The 21,085-nt window shown below is 44.5% G+C and overlaps 1 protein-coding gene across 8 annotated transcripts in view; it reads right to left on the reverse strand.

Moving 5' to 3' along the window:
* LOC118386593 (ephrin type-A receptor 7) overlaps nt 1-21,085 on the reverse strand; it is a 78,343-nt gene that overhangs the window by 12,676 nt on the left and 44,582 nt on the right. For 5 of the 8 annotated variants that reach the window (XM_052523472.1, XM_052523469.1, XM_052523470.1 and 2 more), the window contains exons 6-9: nt 9,718-9,842; nt 3,578-3,746; nt 2,755-2,866; nt 1,700-1,755 (exon numbers count right to left, since the gene is read on the reverse strand). In XM_052523472.1, coding sequence (XP_052379432.1) covers nt 1,700-1,755; nt 2,755-2,866; nt 3,578-3,746; nt 9,718-9,842 — 462 coding nt within the window. The remainder of the gene's footprint in view (nt 1-1,699; nt 1,756-2,754; nt 2,867-3,577; nt 3,747-9,717; nt 9,843-21,085) is intronic. The other 3 variants (XM_052523473.1, XM_052523471.1, XM_052523468.1) reach the window with 1 other exon arrangement.

The raw sequence follows: 21,085 nt of genomic DNA on the forward strand, positions 1-21,085 counted from the left end.
CTGAATGGGGTTTCGGAGCTAGCTCAGTCTATCAAGCTCGGCCAGCGAATGAAGAGTCTGTTAGAAAGACCCCGATACACAGTAATGTAAGTCGCTCTGGATAAGAGCGTCTGCTAAATGACTTAAATGTAAATGTAATGCCCGTCATAAATGCAAGTTATTTTCCTACGGTCGTTTCTGTGGCTTGATTAACCTCCTGAATCGTACGGCCCGGTTAATGGTGACTGCAGTTATAGCACAGTTAGATCAGTACAAGGAATACATGTTCCGAATCATGTATCGCCGTAAAATATGAAGTAACACAATGATACTGGAATGGCTCGTACCTATTCATGCACACGTAGGGCAAATGGGTAGTACAAAGAAACATAAGCATTTAGCTGACCGTGGTTTGAGAAAGAAATGTATATAACGCCACACTCATGAATTACACTGTTATGGTACATTAGTGTGTTCCGCTGACCTAATTTGTTCATATCAAATCCCCCCCTAATTACAACATAACCTGCCAACTTCCATACCACAAGCTATTTAATGAGATGCATATAGCTGAAGACAATAACATACAAGGAGAACAGACACACCAAAACACCATAATTAAATTACTAATCAGCTCCGGGCTCAATAACGACAAGCAGAAGAAAAAAAAATCTGCAATATCCTCTGTTTGCGTCCCGGAAAGCCATATTGGCCCATCCACTAACAAACACTATGCATTGTTTTCCAGCTAGGAGCTCCCGCGATGGCAGCTGATATTTCCCTCCACTTGCTCCTATAATTGCTTCGTCCATCCAAGCTGTCACTGGATCTGATAGGGAGACGTCTTATCACGACTGCTCGCGCTACACCGTGGACAAATTAAGCCTACATGTTGAATTCACGCACTATCTGGCTTCTGTCGCCCTGGCAGCGTTTCCTCATTTAATATTGTAGAGCAAGTCCCTCTATTAGGCCCAACAACAGCAGAGCGCTCTTGTTTGTGTTTTCATCACCCAGTGTTTTTAGCAAGAGGGCCTGTGCCTTCCTACAGCTTGATCTGTCAGATACTTAGCAGCCGAGGACCGTGGAACGCCAACACAGCCCTCTTTCTACCGCTGTGGCCATGCCGACACCCTGAACCTTTGTTTCCAAATCGTCAGTTTGCCTCCAGCAACAGATCATTACGGCTTCGCTTGGGCAGATGTCTGCGGCTGCATCTCCAGGGGCATCGTTAGGACAGGGTGGTGTGGTGTGTGTGTGTGTGTGTGTTGGTTAAGGGAGCGTGGAAGGAGAACCTTAGGATAGAGTGAATGTATCTCTATCTCTACTCCGAGGAACACCGGGAGACGAACAGTATACGCCGAGCATACGAAAGAGCCTGAAAAGTTAGGGGTTTTTCATTTTTAATGAAGACTTATCGCTTTGAGCTCGGCCCTGGCTCACGGCTCTCTCGCAAATCTCATACGCATGTATTTGCAGTTTGGAACTAGGCCTAATGTCCTCATCTCAACAGATTTGTCCATTAAATCCCAAACAGATGCTCGTGCGAGGGTTCCCGTCTTTCATTGGAATAAAGACCTATCAAATGAAAGGGATCAAACATTACGGCGCGGGGGGGGCCTCGTTGTTGGACCCATTTCCCCGTGTCGCGGCGAGGCCGTGCTGTAGTTGAGGTGTTTCCATGTGTGCGTGCGAGCTGACGGGGAAAGAAGGGACTCACATTGGAAATACAGCTCCTCGTCTCCTTCCTGGTCCGCCTTGCTGTAGCCACAGTGTCTGACAGGGAGAGAGGTAGAGGGACACACAATCAACTGACTGGGCAGAGGCGGAAGGCAGAATGGTCTGTTTTGCTCGAATCTTAATGCAGCGAAGCCATGACGCTGTCTATACAGATACAGTAACAGCGGAGGGGTATGGGAACAATGTGTGGCTGCTGAAGTTGAACTAAAGTACCCTCGTGTGGTACTACTACATGCTGTCCTCTGTAAAAGACTGATCAGCATTCCTTGTAATATTAATATCCAACACTGATGTATTGAATGGACCCTCAAGCAGGCCATTAATTGCACTGTACAATAGTGTTTGCTGGCAAACTGAAAAATGGATGGATGGGAAACATCCAAGTAACACATGGTTGACATGCAGGTTAATAGGTTAATATGTCAAATGTATATAGAGATTCCATGTGTACAAGGCTCTACCCCCATGTCAGGCATGCTGTGATGAAATGCTATCCGTAACAGTAATGAAGCATCATTGGAGGAGCGCACCAGGAAATGGCGGTAATGGTGACTGACACACAGGAGGGTCGCTCTGGTAGGAGATGGCAAGAAGCACTGACAGACAGTGCTTCATCCTACCGGAGTGATTCACCGTATAACAACACAGATGTAACACATGCACACACATACATACACAAACACATGGGTTAACGGGACACACGCGCACCGTCACCCTCTCACTCGCACGCACACAGAAATATGAGCAAAAACTTTTCATTTTAGAGTACACTTGTCTCTATAATGGATCCATTACAACAACAACAACAAAAAGACATGCACAAAAAAAATAGGGTCCGTTTTTTTTCTTCACAGTGTGAGGACTGGGAAAATGATGCATCACAAACCATTAGCACAGCATGCCACAGATGATGGGGTGCGTGTGGTGTGTGGTGGCCTGACTCCACGGCTATGGAGGCCTGTGAGTGACAGAAAGGCTAATTGACAAGCAGAGACTCACAGCAGCGGAGAGTCAATGGGGCCCGCGAGAGCGTACCTTCTCCCAATGATGAAGCCGAACACCATGAAGACCAGGATGATGGTCCCCGCCACGGCCACCACCGCGATGATGATGACGGGATTCTGCTCGCTGGAGACAATGGTGGCTGCTTGGAGAGGGACACGCACACACACACACACACACACACACACACACACACACAAAGGGCACACAGTGTGAACTTTCAGCACATCAGACGTTGGAATCTACAGGGCATAATAGAACCAATGAGGAGTGAGCGGGGAGACTGATAACCCCCTTCTCGCCCTTTACCACAGAGACAAGGGTGTCTAGTTCTATTTCTAGCCTCCGCATGCACGGCTCCACTGTTTCAGAAAGTGGGCTTAATAGTCCCAGATGGTAATGCTGGTGCCCTTCTCCTGAAACAACGACACATTCAGGTTGGATTGTCTCCCATTCAGAGACACATTACACTGCTAGACTATTTGCATTGACAAACCACCAATTGCTCAAAAGAATGGGTGCAGTGGCACTTTCTGCTGTCAGTGCAAGCGGTGCATTACTGGGAGAATTCTTGCATTTTAAATCAATGAGTTGAGTTGCTAAATAAACACCAGCGAGAGAGGACAGCAATGATTTCTGAGCCCTGCCACTTTAGTTGAGACCTACTGCTCCTTGTGGACGATCCTCAAGCATATTTCTAAAAGGGAAAATTGGAGCTATGAGATCAGCAGTAACTCGGCGAAGGTCTGAACACATTAATCATCTCTATAGAGTGTGTGTGTGTGTGTGTGTGCTCATGCGTGTGTCTGTGCGTGCCTTTCGTGTGTGCACGCCCATGCATGTGTTCTGCTGGTACCTGAGGCCTCCTCCTTGGTGGTGACCTCCAGCCGGGGTCCATAGGTGCCGTAGCCGGCCGCGGTGAAGGCTCGGATCTGGAACACGTAGGCAGTGCTGGGTTTCAGGTTGTTCACTGTGGCTGACGTGGACCTGGACTTCACTGTGGAGTAGATGCGATCCTTCTGGTCCTTTAGAGAGGAACAGACATTGGCTTTGTGTTATGTTAAATTAGTCCTGTCAATCATAGACACCAAGATACAGCCATTTTTGTAACATACAATATATATATATTTTTTAAATTTTACCCCGTTTTCTCCCCAATTTCATGGTATCCAATTGTTTTAGTAGCTACTATCTTGTCTCATCGCTACAACTCCCGTACGGGCTCGGGAGAGACGAAGGTTGAAAGTCATGCGTCCTCCGATACACAACCCAACCAAGCCGCACTGCTTCTTAACACAGCGTGCATCCAACCCGGAAGCCAGCCGCACCAATGTGTCGGAGGAAACACTGTGCACCTGGCAACCTTGGTTAGCGCGCACTGCTCCCGACCCACCACAGGAGTCGCTGGTGCGCGATGAGACAAGGATATCCCTGTGTGTGGCCTATCAGTGGGAAAGCAGGAATGTTTCTTCAGTTTGATACGTTTATTGAAACTGGGGTGATGGGGTGATAGTTGACAGGTCAACTCAGAGGACATGCTGACTGTCCAGTCTGTTTCTGCTTTTAGTTTTCAGCATGGCCCTAGCAGAGAAGCCACTTTCACACAGATAGGTAGTGCTGAACGGTAGCATGATTCTAATTGCATGACAGGCGAGAGCAGGATACTCGTTTCCCGGGAGACGCATGCTCAGTCCGCAAACAATCGACAGCTCCACCAGCTGATCCTCTTCGTTTCTCGGCAACATGACGCTTCCAATCTCCACCTGAAAGGGCTCCCTTATCCAGTCATCTTGTCTCCTGTTCTCCTCCGGGAAGCAGTTGCAAAACTTTCCCTGCAACTTGACAAGATGTTGTTCAATGTTTTTTTTCTTCAGTGTGTCGCCGTGCGCTTTGTTGACCAGATTCGGAATCTCTAAATCGGCATTGGGAAACATGTCCATCCTTCCGTTAGAAACGTAACTTGTCCAAACGGTGAGCTTCACTTTGAAGGCATCTACTTTGTCCCTCTGTTCACATCGATTGTGCCCCCTCCCCAGCGTTGACACACTAAGCAAATTCAGATGATCAAAAATATCTGGCAGGTAGGCTACCTGCACTAGCCATTCCTCACAATCGAAATGTTCAGCCAGAGGTGACTTGTTTTCCGAAAGAAACTCTGTAATCTCCGACTCGAAGCTCATAAAAACGACCCAAGAATGACCCAACACTTAAGCCCTGGAAAGCCAGCGGACCTCTGCATGATAAAGCACCTGCTGCTGCTTTCCCGTAATGGCAGCTGCCCCATCAGTGACACCGACACACCAATCCCACGGAGCCCAGGAGCATATCCATTGTGTTAAAGATATCCTCTGCAGTGGTGGTGGTGGGCAAATCAGCACTAAAAAGGAACTGCTCCTTGAAGTTATTATCCAAGACGTGTCTGACATAGACCATTAGAATTGCATGGTTGGCCACATCTGTGGATTCATCAAGCTGCAGTGCGTAATGGCCATTTGCACTGATGCTCTGTGATGTCTGGTGCATTGCGTCGTCAGACATGTACTGGATTCTCCTCCTCGTGGTGTCATTGGATAGGGGTGTGGTTTTAAGTTTGTTGGCGCCTGACTCTCCCACGATTTCAGTGCACATATCAACCACAGCAGGGAGTATGAGATCCTCTGTGCTGGTGTGGGCTTTTCTGCACTTAGCAATGCGCTGGGCCACAAGGTATAATGCGTGAAGTGCTTTTTCTTGTACCGTGCATACGTTCTTCAATGAATCTTATGAGGCCTCCAGATATTGACATTTTCCTTTAAAAAAGTTCAGATGTCTTATCTTTGTGGCTTGGATGCTTGGTGTCCAGATGCTTTTTCATTTTGGAGGGTTTCATGCTATCATTAGCTAACCTTTTTGGGATAGGGGGCAGCATTTTAACTTTTGGATGAATAGTGTGCCCAGAGTGAACTGCCTCCTACCCTGTCCCAGGTGCTAATATATGCATATTATTATTAGTATTGGATAGAAAACACTCTGAAGTTTCTAAAACTGTTTGAATGATGTCTGTGAGTATAACAGAACTCATATTGCAGGCGAAAACCTGAGAAAATCCAACCAGGATTTGGGAAATCTGAGGTTTGTAGTTTTTCAAAGCTTGGCCTACCGAATACACAGTGTCTATGGAGTCAAGTTGTACTTCCTATGGCTTCCACTAGATGTCAACCGTCTTTAGAAACTTGTTTCAGGCTTCTGCAATAAAGGAAGAGCTTGTGAGACCTGTTTGAGTCTGTGGTCTGGCAGAGTGTCTCAGGCTCGTGACGTGCGCTCCCGACAGAGTTTGCTCTCGTTCCAGTGCTTTTCTTCAGACATAGGAATTCTCAGGTTGGAACATTATTGATGTTTTATGTTAAAAACATCCTAAAGATTGATTCCATACATTGTTGACTTGTTTCTACGACCTGAACTGAATTTACAGGCCTCATGAAGTTGGATTACTGGGCTGAACACGCTAACAACAAGTGGCTATTTGGACATAAATTATGGACTTTATGGAACTTTATGGAACAAATCAGTCATTTATTGTCGAACTGGGATTCCTGGGAGTGCCTTCTGACGAAGATCATCAAAAGGAAAGTGAATATTTAGTGTTATTTCTAATTTCTGTTGACTCCAACATGGCGGATATTTCTCTGGCTGGATTGGGCTCTGAGCGCCGTTCTCAGATTATGCTTTTTCTGTTAAAAAAAATGGAAATCTGACACAGCAGTTGCATTAAGGAGAAGTCTATCTTTAATTCTGTGAATAACACTTGTATCTTTTATCAATGGTTATTATGAGTATTAATGCAAAATCACCGGATGTTTTGGAATCAAAACATTACTGCACGTAACGCGCCAATGTAAACTGAGATTCTTGGATATAAATATGCACATTATCGAACAAAACATACATGTATTGTGTAACATGATTTCTAATGAGTGTCATCTGATGAAGATCATCAAAGGATAGTGATTAATTGTATCTATATTTCTGCTTTTTGTGACTCGTATCTTTGGCTGGAAAAATGGCTGTGTTTTTTTATAACTTGGCTATGACCTAACATAATCATATGTTGTGCTTTCACTGTAAAGCATTTTTGAAATCGGACATGATGGGTAGATGAACAAGATGTGTATCTTTCATTTGCTGTATTGGACTTGCTTCTTAGAGATAGGGGGCAGCATTTCTACTTTTTGATAAAAAGCGTGCACAATTTCAACTTCCTGCTACACATGCCAGGAATATATTATATGCATATGATTAGTAGGTGTGGATAGGAAACACTCTGAAGTTTCTAAAACTGGTTCAACCATGTCTGTGACTATAACAGAACTTATGTAGCAGGCAAAACCCCAAGGAAAAACTGTTCAGAAAAGAAAAAAATCCCTCTGACAGTTCCCTGAATTGTCTTTGTCAAGGGAAATTAGATAGCGCCCATTTTACAGTTCCAACAACTTCCACAGGATGTCACCAGTCTTTGGAATTGGGTTGAAGTTAATCATTGGTGAAATGAAGAAGAGGCACTTTCTGGCAGACGTTACACTGTTGATAGTTATGTAAGAGGGAAAATCGTGCATGTATTGTTGACTTGCTGTTGAATACAGATTGCCCCGTCATGAATTTGATCGATTATTAACGTTTAAAAATACCTAAAGTTGGATTACAAAAGTAGTTTGAAATATTTTGGCAAAGTTTATAGGCAACTTTTGAAATGTTTTGTAATGACGTTGTGTTTTGGAAAGCTGTTTTTTTCCGGATCAAACCTGCTTTATAAATGGACATTTTGGGTATACATGGACGGAATTAATCGAAAAAAAGGACCAATTGTGATGTTTATGGGACATATTGGAGTGTCAACAAAGAAGCTCGTCAAAGGTAATGCATGTTTTATATTTTATTTCAGCGTTTTGTGTAGCGCCTGCTAACGCTAGTTCTATTGTTTACAACTGGATCAGCTGGTTCAGGGGGGTGCATGCTATCAGATAATAGCTTCTGATGCTTTTGCCGAAAAGCATTTTAAAAATCTGACATGTTGGCTGTATTCACAATGAGTGTAGCTTTAATTGAGTACCCTGCATGTGTGATTTAATGAAAGTTTGAGTTTTATCGCGTATTATTTGAATTTGGCGCTATGCATTTCCCGAGGCTATTGGCCACTTGAGACACTAGCGTCTCCATATCCCTAAGAGGTTAATGTGTGAAAGTTGAATTTCGGTTGCCTTTTCAGCGGAATGTTGTCGAGGGGTTCCGCTAGCGTAACGCCTGCCCTAGAAAGGCTAACAGCTCATTGCATAGGACGCACTGCGGTCTACACTCACCCTGCCTGTCTTCTATATACAGTACCAGTCAAAAGCTGTCATCAAGGCAAAGTGTGGCTACTTTGAAGAATCTCAAATATAAAATAGATTTTGATTTGTTTAACACTGTTTTGGTTACTACATGATTCCATATTATTCTAGAAAATATTATTCTAGAAAATAGTCAAACTAAAGAAAAACCATGGAATGAGTAGGTTGTTGGAAGCAGCAGAAGATGAAGGGGGAGCTGCATGTTTTAAAAAGTTGTCCATGATTTTAATCTGACAGCTAGCCTACATGAGTTAAGTGACAGCTAACTATCAACATGTGCAATGCCTGCAGAACACATCTGCATAGTTAGCTGTCAATCAAGCTAGCTGTCTGAAGAAAATCTGTATTATCTGATTGGACGTGTCACATTTAAAACAAAACAATGTGGCAGAATTACATTTTTATTGGATCAGTGTGTGTGTGTCGGGAAATCTGTAATTTCATTGGATCAGTGTGTGTGTGGGGGGGCGAGGACATTATTCTATTGGTCAATGAGTGTGTGCAGCGCGAAACCCTGCGAGTCAGAGTGTAGCTAGCCTTTTCAGCACTGCGGACGCGCTGCACGTGTACAGTCTGCACCAATAAGCGGTGCGGTGGTATCCTTTCAAAATAAATGTTTTGGTGCAGCGTTTACCTAATGTTTTTTTTGTGTTTTATTATTCTATCTTTTATATATATATATATATATATATATATATATATATATATATATATATATTATTGCACAAGTCCCGCAACCCCTTAAAATCCTCCTGTGACCACCAGTTGAGAGTCACTGCTGTAAACGCTTTCTATCAAAGCCAATAGGCAGAAAAGAAGCTCTGCGATGCCAGGCTCGGAATCCGTCTGGAATCTACAGACTGCGTGTACTGTGTATTTTGTTGTTGATCTGTAAATTATTTTGTCGGCAAAAACACCAAATGGAATGCCAAAGACTATTAGGAGAGAAGTCATGCTTGTTTCCAATTTTACAGCTGGGCAGACTACAGCCACAGTACGTGACACAGGAGACTGATTCCTGGCAGCCTGAGAGGTCGTGCTCAACAGGGTCTGGAACATCAGGAGCCATGGAATCTAGCTCTTTGATTTGTTGTGTTAAACCCACTCTCCTCAACCTCATCAACCTCCTCACTCATCTGTTCAGAGTTAAAGTACACGGGAGCTTTATTATATATGAGGGGGCGAGGGAAGATACAGTAAGAGATTGTTAATGCTGGCAAGGTAGTGCAATGAAGTGTGTGCTGCCTGGCATGCGTGTGTGGGTGGCTGTAAAGGACCAGGGACTGATTCAAATCTTATGAGCATCTCATTCAATTTTGAGACAAAGGACGCTCTCGCAGAATCCTGCTGATTCCACTCACAGCGTCTTGCAGATATAATGCAAAATGAAGAGTAGGCTAAATGAAACTAAGAAGAACAGGAGAGAGATAGGGGGAGAGGGTTGAGGAGAGCCAGAGTTGTCTGTGTTCAAAGCTGCCACACACAATCACAGACAGACAGACAGACAGACAGACAGACAGACAGACAGACAGACAGACAGACAGACAGACAGACAGACAGACAGACAGACTGACTATCTCTCTCTCTCTCTCTCTCAAACATTTATGGATTCAGTGGGGCATCACACACTCACTTTTTCATAGTACTTGATCTCATATTCGGTGATGACCCCATTGGGCTGCTCAGGCTCCTGCCAGGAGAGCTGGATGCTGCGCTGCTGCACTCTCTCCTTGATGACTTCACTGACTTGGGAGGGAGCTGTTGGAAAAAGACGTGTGTCAATACGTGATGGGCAAACATACTCACAACTCACATCGTGGCACCTGTGTGCTGGAGTCTTTCTCAACTAAGTATACTTATTTTACTTTCTCAAACTCACATTGTCTCACACACACACACACACACACGCATGCACGCACACACACACACGCACGCACGCACGCACGCACGCACGCACGCACGCACGCACGCACACACACACGCACACACACACACACACACGCACACACACACGCACACACACACACACACACACACACACACACACACACACACACACACACACACACACACACACACACACACACACACACACACACACACACAGTCTTGCAAACTAACCTTGTAGGGACACACAATTCAGTCCCATTCAAAATCCTATATTCCCTAACCCCTAAACCTAAATCTAAACGTTACCCTAACCCTAAGCACTTGACCTTGTGGAGACTTACAAAATGTCCCCATTTGGTCAAATTTTTGTTTGTTTACTATTCTTGTGGGGACTTCTGGTCCCCATAAGTATAGTTAAACATGTCCACACACACACACACACACACACACACACACACACACACACACACACACACACACACACACACACACACACACACACACACACACACACACACACACACACACACACCTCCACTAGCTGCTAAACAACAGTCGTTCTGTGGCCCTCGTGGCTTTGCCACCACTCTGATGAATATTCACATGGTCACTCTTAAATGTTTACACCTCATAATGGAAATTTCAATTACTGTCGAAACAGCGGAAGATAGCGTTATCTCAACCAGTGTAAAACTGCAACGTGGGTTATGAATGACAATTAAGTTCAATTAATTCCGTTGATACTCCGGATGGAACAGGCAGCACTTATTCTCCCACATGGCAGAGGCATTCAAAAAGCATTTCAGAGAAATGTACCTGTTACCTTGTGACACCTAGTTTATAGCTGAGTAATTATCTGTTGCACTGGGCATGAACTCAATGAAAGTTGGTCTATTTTTATCTACGTCTACTGCACAGACAGTGTATTGTTGCTGCAGCTGGTGTGACGAGCTACGAAGTTACGATTGTAATTGTACATTGTAGCAGCTCTGAATATTGAAATTCTCACACATTTAAAAAAAAATAAAAAATGTCCACAGTTAAGCAAGAGGAAGTAAACACATAGACGCGTTTCTTTAAGCAAAGATAATAAACCCAAGACATTGAATTCCAATATTTGTGCAGATGGGGCATGCATTGCTCATTGGTGGTGTGAGCTTGAAGACGGACAGATTGACGGCTGATACCCTACTCCCATCTACAGTATCAACCACACAGTCGTGCCTCAAGGCCAGCTGGCTTCTGAATGAAATTACGCTTTTATTTTCACAGAACCACAAATTTTGACCGATGCAGTTCAACTCCGAAACTTCAACAGAGAATGGAAAATAGTCCTCGTTGAACGTTAAGTTATTGATATTGTAAGAATATGTCGGAAAATACACAACCTGGAGATGGAGGAAAAGAGGTCAAGAAGATGACAAGTCAATATAATTAACAATCAATAGTGGTTTTTTTCCTGTAATGGGGAATTATTTATCAATGGGTCAGAGTCATGGGAGGAATTTGTCTATACAGTGAGCCTGAAATAGGGTACTTGTTATTTGGCCATTGGCCCAGTTGTACTGCAAGGACTTCTAATTGGTCAACCACAGGCTAGTGCTGGGTAATAAAACAAGATCCTGTCCCTTTGTTCTGGGGAGATAATCACAGGAGAGAATCACTGGAGAGAACCACTGGAGAGAATCACTGAGAGCATCACTAAGGACAGGAGAGCATGACCATCTACTTCCAAGCTTAAATTGCTAACAATATTGAGCAGCCATGCTCAACTGGCGGATCGCAGTTCGGATTCGGACCCAGAACGGGTTCAATATGGACCGAGGGTCCCGACAGAACACAAAAATCACATTTTTAGGAACTCAATTGGGCTTTTCACTTTCTGAACAAGGTTCAAATTCGAAATTAATTTGCTAGTGAACCGGCAGTTAACCTCTTGTTATGTTATTCACTGACATAACAAAAATCTATTTTTAACCTGTCAGAAATGTCCAGATGACTAACTACTGGCCATGTTAGCGAGATGGGTAAGTTAGGCTAACCAGCTACAGTTGAAGTCGGAAGTTTACATACACCTTAGCCAAATACATTTAAACTCAGTTTTCACAATTCCTGATATTTAATCCTAGTACAAATTCCCTGTCTTAGGTCAGTTAGGATCACCACTTTATTTTAAGAATGTGAAATGGCAGAATAATAGGAGAGAATTTTTTGTTTCAGCTTTTATTTCTTTTAACAACATTCCCAGTGGGTCAAAAGTCTACATACACTCAATTAGTATTTGGTAGCATTGCCTTTAAATGGTTTAACTTGGGTCAAATGTTTTGTGTAGCCTTCCACAAGCTTCCCACAATAAGTTGGGTGAATTTTGGCCCATTCCTCCGGACAGAGCTGGTGTAACTGAGTCAGGTTTGTAAGGCCTCCTTGCTCGCACACGCTTTTTCAGTTCTGCACATACATTTTCTATGGGATTTAGGTCAGGGCTTTGTGATGGTCACTCCAATACCTTGACTTTGTTGTCCTTAAGCCATTTTTCCACAACTTTGGAAGTATGCTTGAGGTCACTGTCCATTTGGAAGACCCATTTTGCAACCAAACTGTAACTTCCTGACTGATGTCTTGAGATGTTCCTCCCTCATGATGCCATCTATTTTGTGAAGTGCACCAGTCCCTCCTGCAGCAAAGCACCCCCACAACATGATGCCTCCACTCCCGTGCTTCACGGTTTGGATGGTGTTCTTCGGCTTGCAAGCCCCCCGCTTTTTCTTCAAACATAACTATGGGCATTATGGCCAAACAGTTATTTTTTTGTCTCATCAGACCAGGGAACGTTTCTCCAAAAAGTGAGATCTTTGTCCCCAGGTGCAGTTGCAAACCGTAGTCTGGATTTTTTAAGGCGGTTTTGGAGCAGTGGATTCTTCCTTGCTGGGCGCCCTTTCAGGTAATGTTGATATAGAACTCATTTAACTATGGATAATGATACTTTTGTACATGTTTCCTCCAGAATTTTCACAAGGACCTTTGCTGTGGTTCTGGGATTGGTTTGCACTTTTTGCACCAAAGTACGTTCATCTCTAGGAGACAGAACGCGTCTCCTTCCTAAGCGGTATGACGGCTGCGTGATTCCATGGTGTTTATACTTGCGTACTATTGTTTGTACAGATGAACGTGGTATCTTCAGGCATTTGGAAATTGCTCCCAAGGATGAACCAGACTTGTGGAGGTCTACAAATTTTTGGCTGATTTGTTTTGATTTTCCCATGATGTCAAGCAACGAGCCACTGAGTTTGAAGGTAGGACTCGAAATACATCCACAGGTACACCTTCAATTGACTCAAATGATGTCAATTAGCCTATCAGAAGCTTCTAAAGCCATGACATCATTTTGGGGAATTTTCCAAGCAGTTTAAAGGCACAGTCAACTTAGTGTACGTAAACTTCTGACCCACTGGAATAGTGATACAGTGAATTATAAGTGAAATAATCTGTATGTAAACAATTGTTGGTCAAATTACTTGTGTCATGCAAGAATTAGATATCCTAACCGACTTGCCAAAACTATAGTTAGCTTAACAAGAAATTAGTGGAGTGGTTGAAAAACGAGTTTTAATGACTCCAACCTAAGTGTACGTAAACTTCCGACTTCAACTGTATCTAAATATTGTAGTTTTCACAGCCAGATTATGTATACAGTGACCTCAACCCCCAGGGGTCCCCATTGATTTCGTGGTATCAAAACACACAAGACATGGCAAAATGTGTATGCACACATGACTGTAAGTCGCTTTGGATAAAAGCGTCTGCTAAATGGCATATATTATTATTATTATTGTGTAGAACTGCCGGAAATGTGCTTTAAAACTGCAAAATGTTCTATCTGCCCCATGGCATGGTGTTGAATTGCCGGGAATGAGTTTAAAAATGGCAAATATTCTCCAAGCCAACAAGAGGGGTGGGAACAGTTTGGGGTCACATGGGTCACGAGGTTACGGTTTGTTACTACGCCGATAAACAACAATATTAATCCGAACCATTGACATCCAAGAAAAATGTGTGAACGGACCTTCTAAAATAGTAGTTGAGTACAGTATATAAAGTATATAAAGTATATCCTATATCCTATAAGATGAGATGGCAAAGGAATTCCTCATAGGAAGGAGGGGAGGAAGGAGCCCTGATTGTGTGGGAAGGAAGGTTGGTGTTGGAGCTAAAAGTGGATAAAGTGCTGATGTTTCTGTGTCATGCTGCTCAGTGACCCGGTGGGAGAGGAGCTCTCGGCGCTCTCTTGCCCTAACACGGCCTGACCCCAGATTTGTTTTAAGATGCCCTCCCCGCTAATGACTGCCGCTGGATTAAAACCTTGTTCGGGCTCATCTGCATTCCTGACAATAATGCACACGGTGGAGAGTGGACACCAAAGAACCTGTCACAACCCCCTGTTTTGACATGTCACACATAATCCCATCAATCCAACCAAAACACGTGAACAATATATCCTTCTCACGATGGCCGGGCAGTTACAGGGACAATTAAGTTTTCCTTTCCGGAGTCACAACAAGCGGTTAGGGCAGCTTAACTTGGACCAGCTTTGATGCTTGTTCTCTGCACCCTGTCATGTGACTAGCCCTTTAATAAGTGCAGACAGCCCCCCTTCTCCTGATTGATGTAAGTCCTGGTTTGAGTTTAGGACTGCCTCAAGACACCTCTAGTGTGTGTTCCTCTCTGAGGTTCTGCTCTGGCATTTTGTTTTCATATAAACGTGTCAATTACCCTGGGAGGATTTCAGCAGCCATTGATGTGGGGAGATAGATAGATAGATGCAATCTAAAGTGACATTTGTACAGCTGAAAGCACTTGTAGCTCAGTAATTGGATCTTTTTACACTTTACTGTCGGTTACTTGCCTCCATCGACTATTTGTTTGGGGGTTGAACGAAGACGCTGGCTATTGTGTGTCTCTCTCTCGCTCTCTCCCTCTTTTCAGCTAAACTAGGACAGCAGCAGCAGCTTGCGTGAGCCACCGTTCCTCAAAGAAAACATGACAAAGCCAATAAAATAGATTGAGACGTTCAGTCTCATGTCTGAGATCTGTAATTATGTTGAGGTGTTTCTATGATGAGTTGTAACACTGTGACACACACAACCAGACCTCATCATCAGCTTCACCTCATTTAGCCCCCTCTGGCCTTAGGCATTCTGCTGCTATGATTCAGTCAGTCACCCAGCAGCCCAAAAAATGTAACTCCTCCATCTCACCGCTCCCTCCCTCCCCTCACTCCCTCCCTGAGCCATGGGTGACATAGAGACAAACAATTTGCAGATCAGTTCCACAGGAGAGAAAACCCTAATTCCAGGATAGCAATTCCAAAAAGTAAAGGGTAGCATTGGCCTTTAAGAACCTGCTTCTCCCCTGTGGATTACTACTCAGGCAGCACCCTGTGACAGCCATTAACGACATACTTCAAATTATGGAGGCCAGAACCCAGTCAGCCACTCTGAGACTTTTAACATACCTGAGGGGCTTAGTGTACCAGAAAATGGTATAAGTGTTATGCCTGTCTCTAAGTGACTGTTTGGGGGAAAGCATTTGTGCAATCGCTCACTCTGCAATATTATAGATCTTATTAGTGACCCCCCTCCCCACACACACCTCCCCCTGTAAAGCTAACTGATCCAGAAACCTTCTCTCTCTCTCTCTCTCTCTCTCTCTCTCTCTCTCTCACGTGCCGCACTTGAAAACCTTCATGAATACATAATGCAGGGACATTTTAATATCCGCTTCTTTCACTCCGCTTGGTTCTGAGTAAGTCTACAGTGGTGAAAGCAGTGTCAGAGGCAGAAAAACAAATGGCAGCTCGTTAACGAACCTTCTTTCTTTCTGCTCCTCCGCTCGGCTTGTGAACCAAATCTAGGCTTTTAAACTACTCGTCTTTTAATTACCAAACTACTGAAGTCACGCTTGAGTATCTTACGCCCACACTGTTGATTGATTATACGAGATGACTTACCGTATACCATCTTAAAAGCCACAGCTACTTGACAGCATTTAAATCCAATACAAGGGGTAGTCTTGCTGCATCTATTCTTCAACAGGCTCTGCGCAACAGACAGGAAATCTTCTGACAACAGGGACATTTGAAATCAAATGTTTTTGGTCACGTGTGCCCGAATACAACAGGTGTAGACTTTGCGGTGAAATGCTTACTTACGAGCCTGTTCCCAGCAGTGCAGAGTTAAAGAAGTAAGCCACATATATGATGAATAAAAAAAGGAAAGAGCAACACAATAAACACAACAAATACAATAAATAACGAGGTCGTATACAAGGAGTGTCAGTACCGAGTCAATGTGCAGGGGTATGAGGTCGTTGAGGTAACTGAGGTGATAAAATATGTACAAGTTGGCAGGGGTAAAAGTGACTAGGCAATCAGGACATAATAAGCTGAGTAGCAGCAGCTTATGTAAAGTGGGTCTATGCGTGAGTGTGGCGTCAATATGCATGTGTTTGTGTGTTTTGAGTGTGTGAGCGTGTGTGTGTGTGTGTGTGTGTGTGTGTGTGTGTGTGTGTGTGTGTGTGTGTGTGTGAGCGTGCGTGCGTGCGTGCGTGCGTGTGTGTGTGTGTGTGTGTGGTATGCGTGAGTGTGTGGGTTGAGTCTAGTGAGAGTGCATAGAGCCAGCGCAAGAGGGTCAGTGCAAAACAATTCAGATAAATAAATAAGTAATATAGTGGTCAATGTAAATAGTCTGAGTAGCCATTTGATTAACTGTTCAGCAGTCTTATGGCTCGGTGGCAGAAGATGTTCAGGTGCCTTTTGGTCACAGACTTGGCACTCCGGTACTGCTTGCCGTGGGGTAGCAGAGACAACCGTCTATGCCTTGGGTGGCTGGAGTTTTTGACCCCTTCCTTTGACACCGCCTTGTATAAAGGTCCTGGATGGCAAGGAGTTCGGCACCAGTGACGTACTGGCCGTACACACTACCCTCCGTAGCCCCTTGCGGTCGGATGCCGAGCAGTCAAGTTGCTATCAATGGTGCAGCTGTATAACTTTTTGTGAGGATCTGAGAGCCCATGCTGAACTTTTCAGCCTCCTGAAGGGGAAAAGGCATTGTTGTGCGCTGTTCACGACTGTGTTGCTGTGTTCGGACCATGATAGGTTGTTGATGTGGACACCGAGGAACTTGAAGGTCTCGACCCACAATACCACAGCACCGTTGATGTGAATGGGGGTATATTTTGCCCTCCTTTTTTTGTAGTCTCCTCTGTCTTGCCCACGTTGAGGGAGAGGTTGTTGTACTGGCACCACACTGCCAGGTCTCTGACCTCCTCCCTATAAACCAGGTTTTTGACCTGTCTCCTCGTCATCGTGTCTTCGGCAAACCAGCAGGCGGCCGTCAGGAAGTCCAGGATCCAGTTGCAGATGGAGGTGTTCAGACGCAGGGTCCTTAGCTTAGTGATGAGCTTGGAGGGCACTATGGTGTTGAACGCTGAGCTGTTGTCAGTGAGCAGCATTCTTACGTAGGTGTTCCTTTTGTCCAGGAGGGAAAGGGCAGTGTGGAGTGCAATAGAGATTGCATAATCTATGGATCTGTTGGGGCGATATGCTAATTGGAGTAGGTCCAGGGTTTCTGGGATGATGGTGTAGATGTGAGCCATGACCAGCCTTTCAAAGCATTTCATGGTTACAGATGTGAGTGCTACGGTGTGTTAGTCATTTAGACAGGTTACCTTGGTGTTCTTAGGTACAGGGACTATGGTGATTTGCTTGAAATCTGGCCTCCACAATCACCCGACCTCAACCCAATTGAGATGGTTTGGGATGGGCTGAACTGCAGAGTGAAGGAAAAGCAGCCAACAGGTGCTCAGCATATGTGGGAACTCCTTCAAGACTGTTGGAAAAGCATTCCAGGTGAAGCTGGTTGACAGAATGCCAAGAGTGTGCAAAGCTGTCATCAAGACAAAGGGTGGCTACTTTGAAGAATCTCAAATATATTTTGATTTGTTTTAACACTTTTTTGGTACCTACATGAATCCATATGTGTTATTTCATAGTTTTCACTATTATTCTACAATGTAGAATTTTAAAAAATAAAGAAAATCCCTTGAATGAGTAGGATGTGTCCAAACTTTTGCCTGGTACTGTACATACGGTCACTGTGGGGACAACGTCTTCAATGCACTTATGAATGAAGTCGGTGACTGATGTGGTAAACTCCTCAATGTCATCGGATGAATCCCTGTTTCGCTAGTTTAGCATCCGCTTCATTGGACCACTTCCATATTGAGTGAGCCACTGGTTCTTCCTGTTTGAGTTTTCAGGAGGATAGAGTTATGGTCCCATTTGTCAAACGGAGAGCATTGTATGTGTCTCTGTGTGTGGAGTAAAGGTGATCAATAGTTGTTATCCCTTTAGTTGCACAGGTGGTAGAAATGTGGTAAAACCGATTTCAGTTTTCCTGCATTAAAGTCACCGGCCACTAGAGGCGCCACCTCTGGATGAGCATTTTCTTGTTTGCTTACGGCCTTATACAGCTCATGGAGTGCGGTCTTACTGCCAGCATCGGTTTGTGGTGGTAAATAGACAGCTTCGAAACATACAGATGAAAACTCTCTTGGTAAATAGTGTGGCCTGCAGCTTATCATGAGGTATTCATACTCAGGTGAGCACAACCTTGAGACTTTCCTAATATTAGAGATCTGTTGTTAATAAAGAGACAAACACCACCACCCTTGGTCTTTCCAGACTCTGCGGTTCTGTCCAGCCGATGCATGAAACCAAATTGATTTACATTATCCATGTCCTTGTTCAGCCATGACTCCAAGAAGCATAGCATATTACAGCTCTTCATGTCCCGCTGATAGGATAGACTCGTGGAGCTCGTCCAGTTTATTCTCCAGCGATTGCACATTCGCCAATACAACATTTGGATAGAGGCGATGTATTAATTCGCTGCTGTAGTCTCACAGCGCCGGCCTCTATAGGGCCTTGTCCGGGGTTAATCAATACGTCATTCGCCTCACCCTCCTCCTAATCAAGGTTAGTGATAGCTGTTCTGATGCTATTTTCGGTCATAGGAAAACAATGGCGGAAACCGGTGGAGGGTGCTGAGGGGAGGACGGCTCATAATAATGGCTGGAACGGAGCGAATTGAATGGCGTCAAACCATGTGTTTGATATATTTGATACCATTCCATCTATTCCACTCCAGCCGTTACCACGAGCCCGTCCTCCCCAGTTAAGGTGCCACCAACCTCCTGTGGCGGAATCATTATTCACCAAAAAAGTTAAGCTCAGCACCAAAAAATACACAAAGTAGCAATTGGTCAGGAGCCCGTAAAACGGCCGCCATTCCCTCCCGCGCCATTCTTTTCCCAACACCATAAACACCTACAAACAACCTACATTGACTACGGAAACGGGTGTGATATCACACAGACAGCAACCACCTCAGACCTGTATTACACAATTAAGTTGTTTTTCGTCTGTCCAGCGTCCTCTGGATTTCATCCTTGTAGAGACCATAATTTTGATATTTATGACCCACTTTGTTAAGGCACTCAACTTTAATAGACTGGGAGCTTTTTTTAGACATCTTTTCCAGAAGTCTATGAAAACATCAAGATCGGCGACAGAATGGTCCCAGGGTTGACGCTAACGAGCTATGACATAATTCTGATGACTTCCCATTTGACATTGTGACTCCCATAAGAGAGAAAAACTCCCTGGTATTAAATGTTGGCGGCGCCCAGGAGAGAGAGGGACGTTGAAGCAGTGGGCCAGGGGAAGTAGAACTGGTGTGTGTATGTGTATGTGGGTGTGTGTGTGTGTGTGTGTGTGTGTGTGTGTGTGTGTGTGTGTGTGTGTGTGTGTGTGTGTGTGTGTGTGTGTGTGTGTGTGTGTGTGTGTGTGTGTGTGTGTGTGTGTGTGTGTGTGTGTGTCTAGGTAGTGGTTGAACTCCCTCATTGTTACACCTAGGTTCCCAAAGCAATATAGCTTGATTGGCTGTGAGGCAGTGTAGTGCTGCCTGGGCTGAAACCAGCCGGGGCCTAGTAGCCTAGTAGTGAAAGGTATTCAAATCACTCAGTAGGCTGCACACTGGGAGCAGACATGAAAAAGAAGAGCGAGGGAAAATTCCCTTTTTGTGTTCAGTGCAGTCAGTAGAGGCTCAGTGAGTCTGGAAATAAAAAACCTCAGACAATGATAGACTCGGCCTTTGATGAATGTGAGTGGAACTATCGGAATTGGCGTGACAAGGTTCTGGCTAGTGGGCCTCCACCCGTGAGTGTCCTCCGCCCGCCCTCTCTCCTGCCTGCCCGCCAAGACTAGCCACACACGGAAATGTGCTTCCCCATCTGCCGCTCACAGCTTTGTCGCCTCCATTTAGAGCCGGGGAGGGAGACAGAGAGAGAGCGACCACTGCCGATGTAAATCGTTCAGCCAGTTAAGTAACGCTTTCGTTTTTTTTTTTGAGGGCTTCAGCTTTCACGTGGATGACATCGCTGAGTGGAGTTCTTTGTAACTGAGAAATGCCCAAGCTCTGCTCGGCACCTTCAGCTAAACGAGGCCTGTCTCCTATCACTGCTATCACTTGGCAATCTCATTCTCTTTTCAAACCAGACATTTACGAACAGACAATAAGGATCTGTAAATCGTAGCTAAAGCTGTAATGTCATATTATTCATCGTTAGGTTACACTTCATTGATCATCTCTATAGTTTATCTTATTCTAATTCAGTGTGAGTGCTATGTATAAATGAGGATGTGTGAAAATACCCAATTTATAAGTACCCTTGATGGGGTGTGATTCAAAATAGAGTTAGAAACGGCTCGAGGACAGGCCACTACCGGCATAATGACAATGCTGGAATATAGGACACCTTTGCAAGGGAGGTCACGGGGGAATCTGTTTCAAAGCAATTAGCAAATACTGATTTGGGGAGGCTGGCTCTTTCATGTTCCATCGGAGAACTGACAGCTCCACAACTGAGGTGCCAATGATGAATACATATCTAACACTTCAGTACTGACAGCTAGACGGGAGCCTTCAAAATGACATTTTCACATCATTATTTTCCCGCTCAAAGACCTTTTTAGGAAACCCAGCCTCCCTATC

This window comes from Oncorhynchus keta, chromosome 8, assembly GCF_023373465.1.
Source record: "Oncorhynchus keta strain PuntledgeMale-10-30-2019 chromosome 8, Oket_V2, whole genome shotgun sequence".
Taxonomy (NCBI): domain Eukaryota; kingdom Metazoa; phylum Chordata; class Actinopteri; order Salmoniformes; family Salmonidae; genus Oncorhynchus; species Oncorhynchus keta.